Source organism: Gymnogyps californianus, chromosome 28, assembly GCF_018139145.2.
Source record: "Gymnogyps californianus isolate 813 chromosome 28, ASM1813914v2, whole genome shotgun sequence".
Lineage (NCBI taxonomy): Eukaryota > Metazoa > Chordata > Aves > Accipitriformes > Cathartidae > Gymnogyps > Gymnogyps californianus.
Window position 1 is genome coordinate 2505407 of NC_059498.1, and position 19758 is coordinate 2525164.

The window sequence follows — 19758 nt, forward strand, 5'->3', positions numbered from 1 at the left end:
CGGACGTGGTAACACTGGCGTCTGGCCCTGGGGCTGCACGAGGGGTTCTGGACCACGGCGGATCCTGGGGGTCCCAGGATCCCATCTGGATCTGTTCTCCACCCGTCCCTCAGCAGATCTCTCCTCAAATCTTAAATTTCAGCAAAGCTTGCCAAATCTCAGGAAATCTCGCTGAATCTTGCCAAATCTCGCCAAATCTCAGCAGAATAATGTCCTTCGTGTCCTGGCAGCGGTTCAGAGCTACAGTTATTGATGCAGGAGCCATGGGGAGATGCCTTCCTCTGCGCAGGCAGGGAGCAGGCAGGAGTTGCGTGTTGATGGAGTGAAACCGGCTGCCGCATCCCCGGCTGTGTGTGCAGGATGCTCTGCCAAAGGCAATGGGTGCTGCAGCTCCCCTGGGAGAGTCGGCGGGGAGCATGGACGCCAACGCCGGCTCTGTCCCTGCGTGCCCCCTGCCCGTGGCACCCTTGGGCGAGGTGGTTCTGCTCGCCCGGCTTTATCCCGCCCCGGCGGCAAAGCAGGAGCATCCTGGGCCGTCAGGATCTGTCCCTCCTGGCAGGGCCATCCCCTGCCCACACCATGCCAGCCCTCGCACTGGGCGTGTGTCCCCACCCAGGGAGCCCCCAGAGCCGGTGTCACACACTCCAGAGGTCCCCTGCCCAGGGTGGGCTGCCCCAGGGTTGTGATGAGTTTGCTCAGCCTCAGCTCTCCCTCCTGTGGTGGTGGAAGCAGGGAGAGAGGGGAAGAGGGGAGGGAGCTCAACATCTCCTGGCTGCCCTCCTTGCTCCCAGCTGCCCATAAAAAAAAAAAAAAAAAAAAATTAAAATAAAATAAAATAAAATAAAATAATAATAAAATAAAATAAAATAAAATAAAATAAAATAAATAATAAAATAAAATAAAATAATAAAATTGAAAAGTAAATAAAATAAAATAAATAATAAAATAAAATAAATAAGATAAAAAATTAAAGTAAGATAAAATAATAAAAAAAATTAAAAGTAAATAAAATAAAATAAATTAAAATAAAATAAAATAAATAAATAAGATAAAAAGAAAGTAAAATAAAATACTAAAAAAGGGAAAAATGATAAAATAAAAATTGAAATAAAAATAAAATAAATAATAGAATGAAAAAAATAAACCAAATAATAAACTAAAACAAAAGATGAAATAATAAATTTTAAAATAAACAAAATAAGAAATAAATAAAATAAAATAAAAAATTAAACTATTACTATGAAAGTAAATCAGAAAATAAAATCAAGCAAGGTAAGCCACCCCACACCACCCCGAGCCGAGTCGCCCCTCCCAGGCGGCGGGGCCGCGGGCGGGGGGCGGCAGGTGCCGGGGCCGCCTCTCGGCTGCCGGGGCCGGGGCGCGGCGGAGCCCTGCCCGCCGGGGCGGGGGGGGGGAGGCGTTTACAGCGCAATAACGCCCCGGAGAAGTTGCAAACGCCGAGGAGCAGCAGCGGAGAAGGGGGGGGGGGGGGGAAGGAAAAAACACCCCCCCGCCCGCCCGCGACCCCGACCCAGCCGCTCCATCCCGCACCCCCGCCATGGGCAACGCGGCCGGGGGCATGGAGGGGGGGGCTGCGGGGCGGGAGAACCGCGACACCCGGCTCCCGGTCCCCCCGCCGAGCGCCGCCGCCGCCCCGCCGCCCGCCCGGCAGCCCATGCCCGCCGCCGCCGAGCTGGAGGAGCGCTTCGGCCGCGTCCTGGTGAGTCGGGGGGGGGGCCCTGGGGAGGGGGGTGCTGCGGGGGCACCCCTGCTTCGGGGGGGTGGCCCCGAAATCCTGCCCGGGCTTCTTATTAGCACTGTTATCATTATCATTGCTATATTTTTACTGTTTTTTATTATTATAATATCGCATTATTATTATATTTAGTCTTTTACTTGATTATTATTCAATTATTAATTTTGATTATTATTAATAATTTTTCCTCTCCCACCCCGTTACTCACGGGGATGCTCGACCCTGCCCAGGGGATGCCCCACAGCCGGTGCAGCCTCTCCAGTGCTCCCGTGGGGGGGGGGATCCGGCCCTAAACTCTTGGGGTGACCCCGGCTCTCCGGCTCGCGGGGACGCTCCGCCATGGCGGGGAGCCGGCAGCGGCAGGGCCCGGAGCTGGCAGCATGCTGCAGGCAGCCGGTGCTGCGGATGTCAAAGCGCTCGGGCTCACCTCCTCCTCCTCCTCCCCGATGCCGTTCTCCCTGGGGAAAACCACTGGCATTGCTCCCGGCCTCCCTGGCTCCGGCTGTGGGGTGAGCAGCGGGTGATGCTGAAGCCGTGTTCCGATGGGATGGCAGCTCCTTGAAACACTTGGAGCTGCAGGAGATCAGCTCCCACCCGCTCCCCTCTGTCCTTGAGCAGGGCCGGCCGGCCGTGACCTTCGCGCCGGGCCGGCTGCGGTCCCACCACGGGAGCCGGGGCGTGCTCCATCCCGTATCCATACCCTCCCCAAAAATGCTCCGTGGTGGAGGGTCAGGCTGGGAGTGGTGAAAAAAATCGCTGCCCTAATCCCTTGATCCCCCGGTGGGAGATGGAGCCTGTTTGCCGACGCCGTGCCGGGAACGGCCACGGGCAAAAGCTCCTGTGGCTGCCGGCACACTGGGATCTGCTCGGTGGGATCCACCATCCCAGCCCCGAGCACAAATTATTTGGAAGCTTTTTTATCTCATGGGGTTTATAGGCGGATGACTTGGGGATGGGCATTGCAGCCGGCAGCATCAGTTCCGGCTCAGCATGGCCGCGGGGGGATGATGGCGAAGGGCTTTGCAAGGCGGGGATCCGCATGGGACCCCCGAAATCCCCAAGGAGGGGGCTTTGCCGTGGGACGCCCATCGCCATGGGTGCGGGGGGTGGCGGGTGGCTGAGCTGGGTGGCAGCGCCTGTGATGGCTCCTGGGTGCTGCAGCGGCGGTGGCAGGAGGGGACGGGCAGCCGGGGACCTCGGGGTGCTTCCGCTGCTGCTGTGAGGCCTCAGGAAACGGTGCTTTCTGCCTGGCTGGGTGGCGGCAGGTTGGAAATCCTAAGCCAAAAAACGATCGGAAAAGCGGAAAACGATGCTCCAGACCCTCACCGCCACCTGCACCGCCTCCATCCCGAGGGAAAGCCCTTTCCCGGGAGCTGGGGGGACCCAGGGGGCTGGGTTTGGGCCAGACGGGAACCGGGCGTCTTGTGAAATCGGCTGTCCCAATCTTGCTTCCTCCTTTCGCAGGTTCCCTTCCCCCTTCTCATGGCCAGGGGGGGCAGCGGGACCCCCGGGGGGACGGGGACGGGGGGGTCCCTCCGCCCTCGCCCACACCAACCACGTTCCTTGACTCAGGATTCCATTTTTCCACCTCCTGAGTTCGTGAGATCAGTGATGGAGCGGGAGGTGATGGGTTGGGAATCTCTTGGTGGGGCATGATCTGGATCCGGCACGTTGCCATGGCGACGGCGATGCTGTGAGAGCGTGTTGGCGCAGACCAGATGTGGGCTGGACATCCCAAACTGGGAGAGCTGGTGGGGCAAAGCCTGGCAGAAAAGCCAATGGTAGAGCCCAGGGGATCCAAGCTGCCACTGGGAAAGGGATGGATAAACCCATCGCGTGCCAAGAAATGGGGAATTTAGTTTTTTTCCCCAAAATTTGGCTTCTTCCCAGCTAGGGCACTGTGGCAGGTGCCGCTTTGGCAGAGCGACGAGAGAGTTGTCTGAACGCCAAGTGGTTTGGGATGTGCCGAGGTGGCTTTTTGGGATGGAGTGGAGGAAGGGGAGCATCTTTGCTGCTGGGATGGGGATGCTTGAATGCTCCCGCTTGGAGCAGCTGGGATTTTTTTCCCCTTTGCACATCAAGAGGTGGCAATCGGGAATACATAAATGAACTTGTGAGTCGAGGGTGTGGTGGAGGTGAAGCCAAAAATAGCTTGGAGGGTTTGGCTGGAACCTTGGGGATGGTGGCTGATGGTGACAGGAGCTGCTCCGGCCGGGAGGTTTTGCTGGCAGGGGCTTTGCTGCCGCTTCTCCCAGGACCTAGAGGAGAGAGCGGCAAACGTCACCACTGCAGATGTTTGCAGATGTTTGCAGATGTGCTGTTGGCCCCAGCGGTGGGACCGGTCACCAGCGAGCCCCGGCTGCGGTGTCGGCCTCAACTCAACTGGGAAAGAAAACTGATGCTCGGCTTTCTGCTGGATCCGTCCCCAGCCTGGCCCCAGCGTGGTGGCCAGGTCCGGCTGGGTGCCACGGGAGCTGCGGTGGGGTGTCCCCACGGGGTACGTGTGCCCTGGATAGGAAGGGAAGTGGCCTGTGAGCTGAGAGCTGCCGTACGTGGCTGGATCCGGCCCTGGCTGACTTAGGGGGGCATCCCGGCACAGGGATCTCCCCGTGCGTGGGCGCAGGGTGGGCAGGCAGGCACCCGGCGGGGACGCGGGTGCGGTGGCTGGATCAGGCTCATCTCCCCAGCCTGTGCCGAGAGCAGCTTCTGCTTGTTCTTAAAATAGAGCCGGGAGCAGCAGGCAGTAGCGGCCGCCCATCCCTTAGCTGCTCCTCGCCACCCTCACAGCAGAATCTGGCCATTGGCAGGGACCCATCTGCTCCTCCGTCGGCTTGTCCCTGCCTGGCACGTGGTGGGTTTGGGACCCGGCTGGATCCAGGGACTCCCTGGCGGGATGAGCCAGTCCTGGGAGCGTCACCCAGCTTGGCTTGCTGCACACTGGGGGTTGGGAGAGCCCTGGGTGGGCCTGATCCTGCTAGGTGCCCGACGCTGAGCTTCGGGAAGACACAGGAGGATGGGTCCGGTGGCTGTTGGGGTCACTGGAGGGGGCACCACAGGAGGACAGGGGCTGCGGGGCTGGGCATGCCCCAAACCCCCTTGGGTGGGAGCATCGCGCTCCGTGGCCAGGAGGGATGGAGCATCCCGGGAGTGCCGTGGTCCGTCGGCTGCCAGCCGGGGCACCTGGTGACGTTAGTCCTTCCCGTGGACCACTGGTCAGTGGAAGCCCCTAAACCACCATCTCGGGGCTGCTCCGGCCTCTTCCCTGTGGTGGGCAGGGTTGGTATCCAATGTCCGGACCGGGATGCTCTCCCGTGCCACATGCCATTGAGGATTTCCATCCCCGCTCCAGGGATGCGCATCCCCCATGTGCCCCAGAAACGATGCTCCCTGGGTTCAGCCTGGTTTTCACTCGAGCCCATTGGTGTTTTGCAGAGCAAACACTTCCGTAAAGGATGCTTTGAATTTTTTGCACTGGGGTTTGGTGCAGAGCCCGGCTCTGCTCGGCTCTGCTCACTCGCGTGCGGAACAAAAAGAAGGTGTCTGACACCTAAAATAACTCTGTCCCCCGTCCCCCCCCCCTCCGCCAGCGGCAGACCCGGCGGCTGCGGGTGCTGCGATATGAAAAGGTCTTTTCGTACCGGAAGATGATGTAGGTGCTGCTTTGCCTCCCCCCAGTCTTAGTTTTAGGTGTTGGGTTAAGCCCAGCTCAACCCAGCAGCAAACCCCCCCTGAGATGGGGAGTCCCAGCCGGCCACATCCTGGCGCTGGGCATGGGTGGGATGGCACCGTGGGCTCCGTGGCACCTTGTGTCCCAGGAGGGTTGGTGGGGGACATTTGGTGGCATCCGTTCAGTAACGCGGTGGTCTGTGATGCTGCTGGCAGGCTCGGGGGGGGGGGAGGATGGGGAAGCCCCACGTCGGGGTGGGATGAGGGTGCTGAGTGCCAGCTGGAGGGTGCTGGGTGCTGGATGATGGGAGGTGGGATGTGGCTGCTGGGGGCAAGTCCGTGTGGCCCCTCCATCCTTGTCTCCCAAGGAGGAAGAGGAGGAGGACTAAGTCCTTCCTCTGCCACCTCCAGGGTGCTTGACTGCTGCCCTGCCCCACATCTCCCACCCGGACCCACATCACCCGCCCTGCCCCACACCTCCCGCAGCACCGCTCCCGCCCTCCCCGGCAGGAAATGAGAACCAGTTTCTTCGTTCTGCCGGCTGATGCCGGGGACCACAGCGGAGCCACTTCCTCACCCCCGGCACCACGTGCCCACCCAGGGCCGCGGCGGGACGCAGCCACCACCCAGTTTGTACCCCGGCCCTGCCACATCCTGCCACCCAGCCCAGCCCTGCTTGCGAGAAAGGGACCACGGGGCTTGGTGGCAGAGCCACCTCCATAGGGACATCCCCAGCATCCCCGTGCCCCGCGTGCATCCTCGTGGCAGGGAGCCCACGGGAGGTCCTGTCCCACCGGTGACGCTTGGTCCTGGTTTTTCCAGGTCCCACGTATGGTCCCTGGAAGAGGTGGCCCACGCGGTGGGTGCCACCATCCCCTCTCTGCTGAGGGCACCCAACAGATTGTCCCACAGAGGGTGCCACGGGTGCTGCTGGAGCCCTGGGTGGGGTGTTTGGGTGCGTGGTCCCTCTTGGCACAGCCCCGTCCCTTGGTCTGACCCTCCTGGAGGGTCTCATCCATCCCAAGGATGGCAGCTTGGGGACCACAAGGATGGGGCTCCCCAGCAAAGGGGACATCCAGGTGCTGCTGCCACCTTGCCCGTCCCGGGACCCACCCAGCAGCTCTGGTGCAGCCCCGTGGCTTCGCAACGAGGCTATTTCTGACCCCGCAGCCTAATTTTACCCTCCCTGCCCAGCTCTCTGTGCAAGCTGTCCCCTGGCTAAATCCAGCCGAGCGCCGGCTCCTCTCCACCCACATCTCCTGGTTTTGGCTTCTTGCGAAAGCAGCTCGACAGGTCCTTGGTGGAGGTGGGCGGTGAGGTTTCCGCTCCTGCCCGCCACCGTGGCACCTCTCCTCTTGGACCTGCTCGTCTGTGGGCAACCAAAGCCCTGTGAGATGCCTTTTCCCCAAGGACGTGAGTGTCCCGGGGTGCATGCACCTCACATCCCCATCCTCAGCATCAGGGGACCCCAAAACTGGAGGTTAAGGGTGACTTGGGGCTGTGCAACGCCTCCACATGCCATCGTGCCAGCTTGCCCGGGCTCTCCGGGCCAGCAGCAGCCTCAGTTCCTGCTTTTCCCTGGGGGCTGGATCACCAAGAAATGGGTCTTTTGGGAAAACAAATCACCCGTGACCCGAGCTGAGCTCCCGGCATGGCCCAGGCCATGGTGGGTGCCCCATTAAAGGCTCTGCCGGTCGCCCCATGGTGTCCCTCAGGGACCTGCTGTGTCCCTGAGCACCGCAGAGGCAGGAGTTGCACCCGGGGCCTCCCAGAGCCCCCGGTGATGGCGCGGAGTGGTTTCGGCAGCCGCCTCGTGCCGTTCAGAGAGCGGAAACCACGTCACGTCCTGCCGGGGCGGCCCCAGGGGCACGGCGGGGGCCAGGGTTGTGCAACGGTGGCACGGAGGGACGTGGTGACACACTAGACCCTGCCCTGACATCATGTCTGTAAAGAAACACTGATTTCACCAGCTGGGCTTGTCACGCCGGCGGCGGGGGGGGCTCGGAAGTGACCGTCACCCTCGAGCAGGGCCCAGACTCCTGGGTTCCTCAGCTGTGTCACCAGCCTGTGTCCCCGTCCCTCACCCCTAGAGGCTCTGCGGGGACTGGGCTGGCTGAGGCCGGGAGCATCGCACACTCGTGACGTGGATGGATGGGTCCAGTTTTTCCTCCTGTCCCCTGCTAACTCCCCCTGCCCTCCACCTCGGGGACCCCCGGGTGGGGACGTTGCTGATGGGTCCATGGCTGGTGGGATGCTAACATCCTGGGAATGGTGGTGTCGCCATCCTCCCACTGATGTCCCCATCATCCCACCACTGAGCAAGGACACCCAGCACTGGGCAAGCTGGGGGTGCTACAGCCCCAGGGGGTGTTTTTGGGGGTGACCCCCAACCCCAACACTCATTACCCCGCAGAACTCCATGAACCTGCCCCCAGACAAGATGAAGCTGCTCAACCAGTACGACAACGAGAAGAAGTGGGAGCTCATCTGCGACCAGGTGAGGTCCGGGCGTCGCGGCGTCCCCGGTGCCGTCCCTGTTCCCAAGCACCGCTCGCAATGCGGGCATCAACCCGGCATGTGCCGAGCGCCAACATCCATCTCCCCTAGCGAGACAGCACCTTATTAACCTGATTAAACATTGATGCACGACCATCTGCAGCACAGGGTGGGGACGGGGACATGGTGGCTGCCACGGGGACGGTGGCATGTCCCCGTGCCGCAGGCAGGTGGCCCGGTTTCAGCCTCTCTCTGGGGCTTGTAGGAGCGTTTCCAGGTGAAAAACCCACCATCAGCCTACATCCAGAAGCTGAAGAGCTACTTGGACACAGGTGGCGTAAGCAGGAAGGTGAGGGCTCCCCCTTGCACCCCTTGTCCCCATCCTGGGTTGGGCATGGGGATGGTGCCAACGGCTCTCCCCGTCCCCCAGTTCAAGAGGCGAGTGCAGGAGTCGACGCAGGTGCTCCGGGAGCTGGAGATTTCCTTGAGGACCAACTACATCGGGTAAGGAAGGGGGACCTGGGGGTGTCCTCATTGTCACCTGGCCACTGCTGCTGTCCCCGGCATCACTGTGGCAGGGACTGGTGTGATGGTGGCTTCTGACTGTTGGGGGTGACAGCAGGATCTGGAGGCTGGTGGCCTCATCCTGCCCCTCTGGGGTCGCTCTGAGGGGAGGACGGGGGTGCTGAAGCAGCTGGCTGTGCCATAGGTGCTGTAGGACCCCGTTTTGGCTCTGCCAGGTGGGTGCCACTGTGGTACCTCCTGGGTGCCAGGATGGATCCTGGTCCCCACCCTGGGTGCCCCGGCCCCTCATGGTGTCGTGGGTGCTGAACCATGGGTGCCCATGATCCTACCACCCAGGGCTGAGCTGTCCTGTTGTGGTGGCAGTAGTGGCAGCGGTGGCAGCAGTGGCAGTGGTACCAGCAGTGGCAGTGGTGGCAGCGGAGCCCTCGGGCTGTGTCCCCTGGGCATCAGGAGCGGGGATCACCATGGCACCCACCTGCCTCGGAGAGGTGCCAGCTCATGTCCCCAGTGTGTCCCACCCTCGCTGGGGACCTCTGGCCGGGGGGGTGGCTCTGCTGGGGGTCTGGGGGGGAGGGAAGGGAGGATGAAGAGGGCTGGCGGAGCCCACTAACCCCTGCACCCCCCAGCTGGGTCCAGGAGTTCCTCAACGAAGAGAACAAGGGGCTGGATGTGCTGCTGGAGTATCTTGCCTTCGCCCAGTGCTCCGTCACGTACGTCCCCACTGGGTCCCCCTTCCCCAAGGCCGGGATCAGCCTCCCCCTGGGACTTGGGGGCTGAGGGGTCCCTGGGGGTGCTTCTTCCCCATCATCGGAGTGATGGAGCTAAGGATGCTCCATGGCTGGGGTTGAGCGGAGCATCCCCGACATCCCCAGCCCTGCGGACCCCAGAGGGGTGTCTGCCCGTATTGGGGTGCCACGTCTCACCCGTCCCTGTGTCCCCACGGGCCACCAGGTATGACATGGAGAGCGCCGAGAACGGCAGCCCAGGCTCCGACAAGGGCAAGGGCCTGGAGCGGTCGCTGGAGGACCTGAGCAAAAGCAACTCCTCGTCCCCCACCCAAGGCTCCTCCAAAGTGCGGCACCTCACCGTCAGGTAACGCGTGGTCCTCTCCCCAACTGTCCCCCCGTGTCCTCGTGCCGTGTCCCCCCCCCTGCTCTCCGCCTCGCTGCACCCCCAGCTGCGCCGTACTCGGAAAGGGGCTCGGCAAGGAGACGCAGGCCTGGTCCTAAAGATGGGTCCCCGTTGCTGGTTTGGGGAGGACAAAGCCGTGTCCCCGTGTGTGCACAAGGGATAAACCCTGCCAGGAACTGGGCTGGATCAGTCCGTTGTGGGATGCTCTGGGTAAAACCCATGAATAGGCAAAAATTGGAGGTGCTTGAGATTTTGGGGGAGCAAATCACACCCCCACGGTTTAAAACTGGGGCGGAAGAACGGGCCTGCGCTCCCCCATAGCCGGTCCCGGTAGCCGGTGGCTCTTGCTTAGCGCCGCTCAGCCCCCTTCTAACCCCGCTCTTCTCTTGCACGCTGCCGGGGGATGTGCTGACGGTAGGTGATGGGCCCGGGGCGCTGGCGTGACGGGGATGCCCCGGCGAGACCCCGCTGCCGGTCACCGGCATTGGGGACGGTGCCTGCGGGGCATCCCCGGCGGGCGGTGGGGTCCCAGGGGACACCCCGCCGCGGTCACCCCGGGAGCCTTAATGTGGCACCCTGGGGACCATAGGGGTCCCTCACCGCCTGCCAGCAGCTCCGGAGGAGCCGGGGTGTCCCCCCCAGCCCCAGGGACAGGTCAGGAGTGACGTGGCACCCGCAGGGGGTCCCAGCCCTTGTCCCCCACCCGTGTCCCGAAGCCCGGGTGTCCCAGGGGCGATGCGGGAGCCCCGTTTCTCCCTCCTGTCCTGCAGGCTCTAACGCGCCTCCAGCTGCTGCCTCTCGAACCAGCACATCCACACCCTCCTCCGCCACGTCCACCCCAACGTCCCCTGCGGCGCCCCGGGCAGCGATGGGGACAGTAGCCCCAGGTCACCCGGCAGCTCCTGCCCACCCCGGTGAGCCTCTGAGACCACCTGTGCGCACGAGGGGCACCCGACCTCCGTCCCACCCCCCATCACCCCACCACCCCAAGGGCCTGTAGACGGGGATGGACATGGGGGTCTCTCCTGTGGGGACGCAACCGCCTGGGTCCCCTGGTGTCATCCCCCGCCCTGCTGCCACCCACCCATGCGCTGCCCCCCCCCCCCCCCCGCTTGCACTGCGCCCCCCAGCCACCCCCCCGGCCCCCGCTCAGCCGCTCTCTCACCCGCCCAGGCTGAACCCCTCGCACAGCAGGAAGGCGCTGAGGAACTCCCGTCTCGTCAGCCAGAAGGACGACGTCCACGTCTGCATCATGTGTCTCCGCGCCATCATGAACTACCAGGTGGGAGAGGGCAGCGTCCTCGGGGACCCGCCTGGGGCTCCCCAAAAGTCTCCAGCCCCTGCGGTGCCGTCTTCAGGGTCAGGGTTTGGGGTGGGACCCATTCTCCATCCCCTTGCTCTGAGATGTCCTCACTCAATCTCATAGCTGGTGGGGACGTGGCATGGGGATGTCCCAAGGTCCTGGAGCATCCCTGAGGTGGGGAGAGGAGGACGCACGACCCCACTAATGCTCCTTTTCCCCCTAAGTCTGGCTTCAGCCTGGTGATGAACCACCCAGCCTGCGTCAATGAGATCACCCTGAGCCTCAACAACAAGAACGCCAGGTAGGACCTGTCCCCTGTCCCCCAATCCCCCCGTCCCCTCGCCCGCCCCGTGGCCCCGACCCCCTCGCGCCCCATGTCTCTGCAGGACCAAGGCACTGGTGCTGGAGCTGCTGGCTGCCGTCTGCCTGGTCCGAGGTGGCCACGACATCATCCTGGCCGCCTTCGACAACTTCAAGGAGGTGAGTCCCCAGCAGGGACGCACGGTCCCCACATTGACACCCGTGCTCGGGCTGGGTTCGTGCCTCGGTTTCCCTATGCGTGGCAGAGCCCTGCATCATCAGGGCATCCTCCATCCTGAAAATGCCCGTCCCGTGACTCGCTGGGGGATGCTCCAGCCGTTGGGCTTGGTGTCCCCATGCCAGCATGTGTCCCCAGGGCCACGTCCCAGCCAGACTGGGTGCCAGGCAGCACCCATCAGGGTTGGGATGGCATCACTGGTGGGTGCCTCCTGCCCTGCCACCCCCCTGGGTGCCCACCCTGGCCATGGCCCTCCTGACCCTCAGCCCCCTGCTCCCACCCCAGGTCTGCGGGGAGAAGAACCGCTTCGAGAAGCTGATGGAGTATTTCCGAAACGAGGACAGCAACATCGACTTCATGGTGAGCGGCTGGCGGCGCTGGTGCTGTGCTGTCCCCAGGGCACTGTGTCCCCAAGGGTGGCCGAGCCACCATGCTGTCCTGGGGGTGCCATGTCCCAAGGGCTGCCAAGCTGTTGTGCTGTCCCCAGGGTATTGTGTCCCCAAGAGCTTCTGAGTCACCGTGCTCTCCCCAGGCCATCATGTCCCCAAGGGCTGCTAAGCCACCATGCTGTCCCCAGGGCACTGTGTCCCCAAGGGCTGCTGAGCCGCTGCTGGTCCTTCCCCAGGTCCCCATGTCCCCAGGGCTGTGAAACCACCGTGCATTCCCCAGGGGCACCATGTCCCCGAGGGCCACCGATCCACTGTGCAGTCCCTGGGGCACCGTGTCCCCAAGGACTCCCAGGCCACCGTGTCCCCAAGGACTCCCGGGCCACTGTGCCATGCCGGTGGCCACGCTGAGCCTGTGCCCGTCCCACAGGTGGCCTGCATGCAGTTCATCAACATCGTGGTGCACTCGGTGGAGAACATGAACTTCCGCGTCTTCCTGCAGTACGAGTTCACCCACCTGGGGCTGGACCAGTACCTGGAGGTGGGTGATCCTGCACCGCCCCGGTGCTGAGCCCTGATGCCGGAGGTGGGTGGGTGCTGGGGGGGTACCACCGGCTGTGACGGTGCCACCGGCTGTCCCATGGCAGAGCCTCCGTCTCACCGAGAGCGACAAGCTGCAGGTGCAGATCCAAGCCTACCTGGACAACGTCTTTGATGTGGGGGCCATGCTGGAGGACTCGGAGACCAAGACGGCCGTGCTGGAGCACATGGAGGAGCTGCAGGAGCACATCAGCCAGGTGGGACGTGGGCGCGTGGGCAGGAGCTGCTGACGCAAGCCCCGAGGGAGGGACGGGGATGGGGCTGAGCGACGTCGCCTTGTCCCCTGCAGTTGACAGAGAAGCTGCAGGATGCGGAGAACGACTCCATGGCCAAGATAGCGGAGCTGGAGAAGCAGCTGAGCCAGGCGCGGCGGGAGCTGGAGGCGCTGCGGGTGAGTACCCATGGGTGCTACGATACTGGAGGAAGGGATGGGTGCCTGGGGGACCGGGGTTTAAGGGGTGCAGTGGGACACCGGTGATGTGCCGGGCTTATCACCACTGCAGGAGCAGCTGAGCCCACCGCGGCCGCCCAGCCCGCCGGCCCCGCAGCCCCAGGAGTGCTACCGGCTGGCGCTGGAGCGGCGGCTGGCAGAGCTGGAGGAGAAGGGGTTGGTGCAGATCCTGCGTGGGCCCGATGGAGACGTTGCCATCGAAATCGTCCCCGTTGTCATAGAAACCCCGGCAGCCCCCATGGTTACCGGAGAGGCCACCGTCACTGGCACCGCCACCAGCACAGGTAACACGGGTGCGGGGGGATGGTGGCAGCCCATGTTGTCCCCTTCCCAGTGGGGACACCCGGCACAGAGGAGGGGTGGCAGCGTGTCTCTGGGCAGAGAAACTGAGGCAGGGGTGTGGGGATGTGCCCAGAGACACAAAGTCACTCGGTGGCAGAGGGAACGTGGCGGTGGCACCGTGCCCTGCTGTGCCACCATCTCACCCACGTCTTCTTTCTGTTGCAGATGCTCTGGCTCCGGCTCCAGCCCCATCTCCCCCACCAGCACCCGCCGCACCCCTGGCCCCCCCCCCTCCACCCCCGCCTCCGCTGCCGGGGGCTGAGCCCGGTCCCCCGCTGCCCCCTGCACCCCCACTGCCCGCAGGCGCCGGCCCCCCCCAGCCCCTCCACTCCCAGGCGCCCAAGTCCCACCACCCCCCCCCCTGCCCCTGGGGGGGCCGGAGGGCCCTGTCCCCCCCCTCCACCACCCCCACCCCTCGGTGGGGAGCTCCCAGCCGGGCCGGGTGCCCCCCACACTGCTGGTGGTTCAGGTGAGTGTGGCCCAGGGGTGGTGGGGACATCCCCCAGGCGAGGGCTGGGGGCACCCTGGGGTGGGTTTGGGGCCCCCCGCATCCTGTGACGTGTCCCCCCTCCCTGTCACCCCGCAGTGAAGGTGAAGAAGCCGATCCAGACCAAGTTCCGCATGCCTGTCTTCAACTGGGTGGCACTGAAGCCGAGCCAGATCGATGGCACCGTCTTCACCGAGCTCAACGACGAGAAGGTGCTGCAGGTGAGGACATGGGGGAGTCCGGGGGGGGGCCGGGCACAGGGTGCCTGGCTGGGCCAGTGCCCCAGTCCATGCCAGACCCGCGCTGAGGTTGCCCCCATGCCCATCTTGCACCCATCCGTGGTGTCACGTGCCTGCTGGAGGCTGGCGCCGCTCCTTGGTGCCATGGAAAGGGACAACATGGGATCTGCCATCCTTCTCCTGTCACCCCATCCTTGTCCCCTTGCTCCATCCTCATCCTCACATCCTGTCCCTGTCTTCCTCATCTTCATCCTCTGGTCCCCTCATCCCCTCCTTACCCCCTCCCTGTCCCCTTGTCCTGTCCCTGTCCTTGTCCCCTTGCTCCATTCTCATCCCTTCAACTCGACCTCATCCCCTTGCTCCATCTTCATCTTCTCACTCCTCTCCCCCCTTGTCTCGGTCCTCTGGCCCCATCCTCGTCCCAGATGTCCTGCGTCACCTCCCCGCCGTGCCCTCAGCCCTGTCTCCCCACAGGAGCTGGACATGAGTGACTTTGAGGAGCAGTTCAAGACCAAGGCACAGGGCCCTGGCTTGGACATCAGTGCCCTCAAGGTGAAGGCCACGCAGAAGGCTCCCAGCAAGGTCACCCTCATGGAGTCCAACCGAGCCAAGAACCTGGCCATCACCCTCCGCAAGGGCGGCCGCAGCATCCAGGACATCTGCACAGCCATCGAGACGTGAGTGTCCCCTCCTTGACGGGAGAAGGTCGAGAGAAGGTCGGGTGCAAGCCCAGCGACACCAAGGGGTCGGGATGGTGTGCGGTGTGCTGGGGTTGGAGGAGCTGTGGGGATGGAGGGATGCAGGGACCAGATACGGAGAGATGGAGGGATGTGGGGACCAGCTGTGGAGATGGAAGGAAGATGGGAACGAGCCGTGGGTGACAGGGGGGCTGAGGGACCTGCTGCAGGGTCTGACTGCGCTGGGGATTTCCCACCCGCAGGTATGACCAGCAAGCCCTGAGCCTCGACTTTCTGGAGCTGCTGCTGCGCTTCCTGCCCACCGAGTACGAGCGGACGCTCATCGGGAAGTTCGAGCGGGAGCAGCAGCCGCTGGAGGAGCTCTCGGACGAGGACCAGTTCATGATCCGCTTCAGCAAGATCCCGCGCCTGGCTGAGCGCATGAATGTCATGATCTTCCTGGGCAACTTCAATGACACGGCCCAGCTGCTCATGCCGGTGGGTGTTGTGGGGGGCACGGGGTGGCTGAGGGTGGGGGGGCTGCGAAGGGGTGGCATCCTGCAGCGAGACTCACACGCTTCTCCTCCCACCCACAGCAACTCAACGCCATCATCGCCGCCTCCATGTCCCTCAAGTCCTCCAGCAAACTGCGCAACATCCTCGAGGTGAGGAGTTTGGGGCGCGGTGGCCCTGATGGGGGGACGTCGGGCTGGGACGGGTGCACGCAGGGTGCTGCCAGGGTGCGTGTAGGCACTGTGCAACCCCCCAGGTTGTTCCATCCGTGCCGGGTTGTGTCCCTGAGCCGTTGTGTCTCTGCAGATCGTCCTGGCCTTCGGGAACTACATGAACAGCAGCAAGCGCGGGGCAGCCTACGGCTTCCGGCTGCAGAGCCTCGACGCGGTAGGGTCGGCACGGGGCTGCCCGGTGTGCTGGTGCACGGGGGCACTGTCACTGCCTGGGGACCAGCCTCGGGGATGGAGGGACACGGGGACCGGCTGTAGGGATGGAGGGACATGGGAACCTGCTGTAGGGATGGAAGGATGCAAGGACCAGCTGTAGGAATGGAGGGACGTGGGATTCAGCTGCAGGGATGGAGGGATGCAGGGACCATCTGTAGGGTTTGGAGAGGCATGGGGAGCAGCTGTAGGGATGCAGGGACCAGCCATGGGGATGGAGGCCCACAGGAATCAGCTGTGGGAATGGAGGACTGAAGAGACCATCTATAGAGTTGGAGAGGCATGGGGAGGAACTAAAGGGATGGAGATACACAAGAACTAGCCGTGGGGTTGGGAGGATGCAGAGACCAGCCATGGAGAGATGGAGGGATGCAAGGACCAGCTGTGGGGACGGAGGAAGATGGGAACCAGCCATGGGGATGGAGGGATGCGGAACCAGCCATGAGGATGGAGGGCCACCAGAGCCTGCCCTGAGCAGGGGTGAGGTGGGGTGGTGGGCTGCGGGTCGGGGCTCACGCTGCTCTCTCCCAGCTCCTGGAGATGAAGTCGACGGACCGCAAGCAAACGCTGCTGCATTACCTCGTGCGGGTGATCATGGAGAAGTACCCCGAGCTGACCGGCTTCCACACCGAGCTGCACTTCCTTGACAAGGCGGGCACAGGTAGTGTCCATGGGCGCCGGGCTGGGGGGGTCGCGGCAGGCTGCAGCCCCGGTGAGGGGGCTCTCCGAGCCTGCCCTGACCCCGGCGCTGCTCGCCCTCCCCGCAGTCTCCCTGGACAGCGTGTTGCAGGACGTGCGGAGCCTGCAGCAGGGGATGGAGCTGACCCGCAAGGAGTTCATGCGGCAGGACGACAGCCTCGTGCTCAAGGAATTCCTCAAGGTCAACTTGGAGGTGATGGAGAAGCTGCAGGCTGACAGCAAAACCGCCAAGGTGGGTGCTGGGGGTAGCGCAGGGTCATGGGGCAGGATTGGGCCCCCCCACTCCTACGTGGGGACACCCCGGCGTGCCCTCTGCTCGCACCTCTGCCCCATGGGAGAGGCTCCCGTTTGGGACGTGGCTCCAGCAGGAGAGCCGGGAGCCGAGGGGGATAGGGAGGAGGATGGCGAGGTGGGAGAGCCTAGAAGGAGGCGGTGGGCGATGGGGCACCGCTGCCCGGCCCCAGCCCCCCAGATCAGGGTGTCTCTGCCCGCAGGAGGCATACGAGTCGGCTGTGGAGTACTTCGGAGAGAACCCCAAGACCAGTCCCCCCACCACCTTCTTCCCCATGTTCATGCGCTTCATCAGAGCCTACAAGGTAGGAGGGGACGGGGGGGTGCCCTGTTTCTGGGGGTTGGGAGGGGATTTGGGGTTGGGGGGGGTCTGACCCCACTTTGGAGTAATCAGCAAAAGCCCCACACAAGACTGGGGGCTCGTGGGGCAGGGAGACCCTGGGGCTCGGTGCTGCCCTTCGGGGCGGGTGGAGATGCCGGAGCTGGGTTGGGGTGAGCTGGGGGCTGCTGAGGGGAGGAAGGGGGGGCTGTGGTCCCGCAGCAGGACCCCCCCGCCTCAGCACACCTTCCCTGCACCTCTCCCAAGAAAGCAGAGCAGGACATCGAGCTGTGGAAGAAACAAGAGGCCGCGGCCAAAGAGGCAGAAAGCGAGGACCAGCCTGAGGTGAAGGTGCCCCCCGGGTCTCTGTCCTGGTGGGGCAGCCCCGCTCCAGCCCCGAGTGGGCTGCCTGGTGGGGAAGGGCAAAACAGGTCCTGGTGAGGGAGAGCTGGGTGGGGAGTGAAGATGGGGGCACCCCATCTCCTTCGGGGTGCAGCGGGAGGCCACGCTGTTCACCCCATGCTGTCCCCAACCGCAGTTGCCCATCCAGAAAGCCAAGCGGCAGCAGATGGACATGATCGCCGAGCTGAAGAAGAAGCAGATGGTGAAGGAGCCGCTCATCTACGAAGGAAAAGACGGGGCCATCGAGGATATTATTTCAGGTGAGCGGCCGGGTGTCCCCCATGCAGCAGACCCAGCGCCCAGTGCCAGCGGGGAGACCCTCAGTGATGGGGGGCTGCGGGGAGCTGTCACAGCCTGGAGCTGGAGGGCCATCGAACCCCATCGTGGGGACCAAACTTAGCTGTAGCACCTTCAAATCCCACACGGCCAAGGTGCCGAGCGCTCTCTGCCCTGTCTCATAGCTCTTCCTCCTCTTCTGCTTCTTCCTCTTCTCTCCTCCTCCTCCGCCTTGCTGTCTGGATTGCTCTGCTCAGCTCTGAAAACTGTTCCTTTCACGGCCCGGACGGGCAAGCGCTCGTCCCGGCTCTTCTGCGATGTGAGCTTCAACGAGGAGAGTCCTCTGTAGGTAACGTGGGGGCAGCCGGGCTCGGGGCTCGGGCACGGCACAGGCAGGGGCTGCCGGACTTTGCCACCCTCCTGGGTTTCTCAGCCCATCATCACCTCTGGCTGCGTGGCAGCTTGGCCGGACTCTGCCCCACGCCGAAAGCCAGCCCCAGGGGCACCACGGCATCAGCCCCAGCCCCATGGTATGGTGCTGGGCACCAAAAGAGCCGAGGAATGGGGTCCCGCAGGCTGGTTGTTCATAGCTGCTGCTCCTCCTGTCTCTGCGTGCAGCAGGTTGGGCTTCTCCCGAGCATCCTTGTACCCAAACGGGGCGACTCCTGGGCGGTGGTGGGCGACCGGGTCCCAGCCTTCGCCGGGGCGGGCAGGCGGAGCTCAGCCAGCCTCTGCGCTTTCTCCCGGTGCAGATCTGCGGAACAACCCTTACCGGCGCGCAGACAAGGGCCGCGGCAGCGCCAAGAAACGGGCTACAGGGCAGAGCCTGCAGGCGACGCCGGACATCTCGCTGTGACCGGCGCCGTCCCTGCAGCTGCCAGGACCGGGGCAGGACCATCCTCCCAATGCAGATGGGACCGCAGGACGTCAGCCCCTCAGCCTGGGACGACGCGGGGCGGAGGGACAGTGCCCGCTCCTAGCTGCTCCAGCCGCTTCGCGTGCCAGCTCCCACCCTGCATGCCCTTGGGTCTGGCGCAGGGATCCCCCGGCGCTTGCTTAGCAATGCCTCTGAGCTTCTCTCCTCCAGGCTGGCAGGGCTGGGGGAACCTCTGGGGTATGGGCAGGGAGGGGGGAGCACAGAAAGGGCCCCAACTTGTCTTGGAAGGAAAAGAGGGGCTGCCCCATCCCTACCGCAGAGCTGCTCCATTGCACGCCTGTCTCAGGGTCAGCCCTGCGCACTGGTGTGCCCCACTCTTCAGCTTGCTGGTGCCTTCGATTTCCCGCTGCAGGAGGGGAGGAGGGTTGTAAGCCAGGGACGCAGCGGTCCCTGCACATCTGCCCCAGCTCCCCCAGCCCTTTGAGACCCGTGTTCTCCTCTGCTGCAGAGCCGAGCAGGCACAGGCTGCGCCTCCTCTCCAGCGAGGAGCCTGCTGCAAAGATCCCACCCTGGGCACTTCCCGTACCCCAGGAGCTGGCAGGGGTGCTATTTTACAGTGATTTTATACGTCTTCCTTAAAATCTCTCTGTGCTATGGGAGCAGGGCCTGGAACACCCACGTACAGGGTCTCACCAGGATCCTAAGGCTGCGGTGAGCAGCACTGGGCTGTTCCTCGCTGCAGGGGAGGCCCTGTAGCTATGACCATCAGCAGCAGGGTCAAGGATTTACTGTCCTCAAGTCTCTGCGAGGTGGTACCTAGCTCTGCCCTCCTGCATCCCCGGCATCCACCGCCGCTGCCGGGGCTGGAGCCTCCGAGAGACAACAGTGCCCATCAGCCCTCGGGGAGCACGAGGCTGCTCCCCGTTAGCCAGCAGTTGCAGGATGCGACATGCAGCAGGTGCTAGGCAGCCTCCAGCCCCTGCAGCAAACCCCACGATCCCAAAACGCTGCAGGGTCACTGCTGAAATCACGCAGCAGAAAGAGGCCAGAGAGCTGCACAAGCCTCCAAATAACGCACTGGACTTGATTCCTCCCCTGCCCTGCCGCTGCTGAGTAAATCTGAACCATGCGCTGTTGCAATTAACCCGTTAATGCATTTAGTTCGTTAAACGGCCCCTGCTCGCCCTGCTGCGAGGACGCGTGGCTGCCGTGTACGTTCTCACTAGCCCCAGCTTTTAGACCAGGGTAAGTCCTCGCTGTAAGCCAGAGCAGCGACTGCTTCCTGCTGTAATTAAGATGCTAAGCGCCAGCCGGCTCAGTATCACACACAAGCTCAAAGGG

General features: G+C 63.4%; 1 protein-coding gene across 1 annotated transcript; it reads left to right on the forward strand.

The window, feature by feature from the left end:
- Positions 1-1558: 1558 nt before the first annotated feature.
- Positions 1559-18629, forward strand: FMNL1 (formin like 1). Its single transcript, XM_050911721.1, is given in 28 exon segments — positions 1559-1720; positions 7836-7919; positions 8184-8267; positions 8349-8422; positions 9070-9153; positions 9395-9535; positions 10748-10856; positions 11102-11178; positions 11264-11357; positions 11701-11775; positions 12232-12342; positions 12449-12598; positions 12691-12792; positions 12905-13130; positions 13360-13497; positions 13500-13577; positions 13580-13663; positions 13781-13902; positions 14395-14597; positions 14861-15095; positions 15194-15262; positions 15417-15497; positions 16085-16214; positions 16321-16484; positions 16747-16848; positions 17130-17213; positions 17401-17524; positions 18293-18629. Coding segments are annotated over 28 exon segments (3291 nt in total). The 3' UTR covers positions 18397-18629.
- Positions 18630-19758: the final 1129 nt, after the last annotated feature.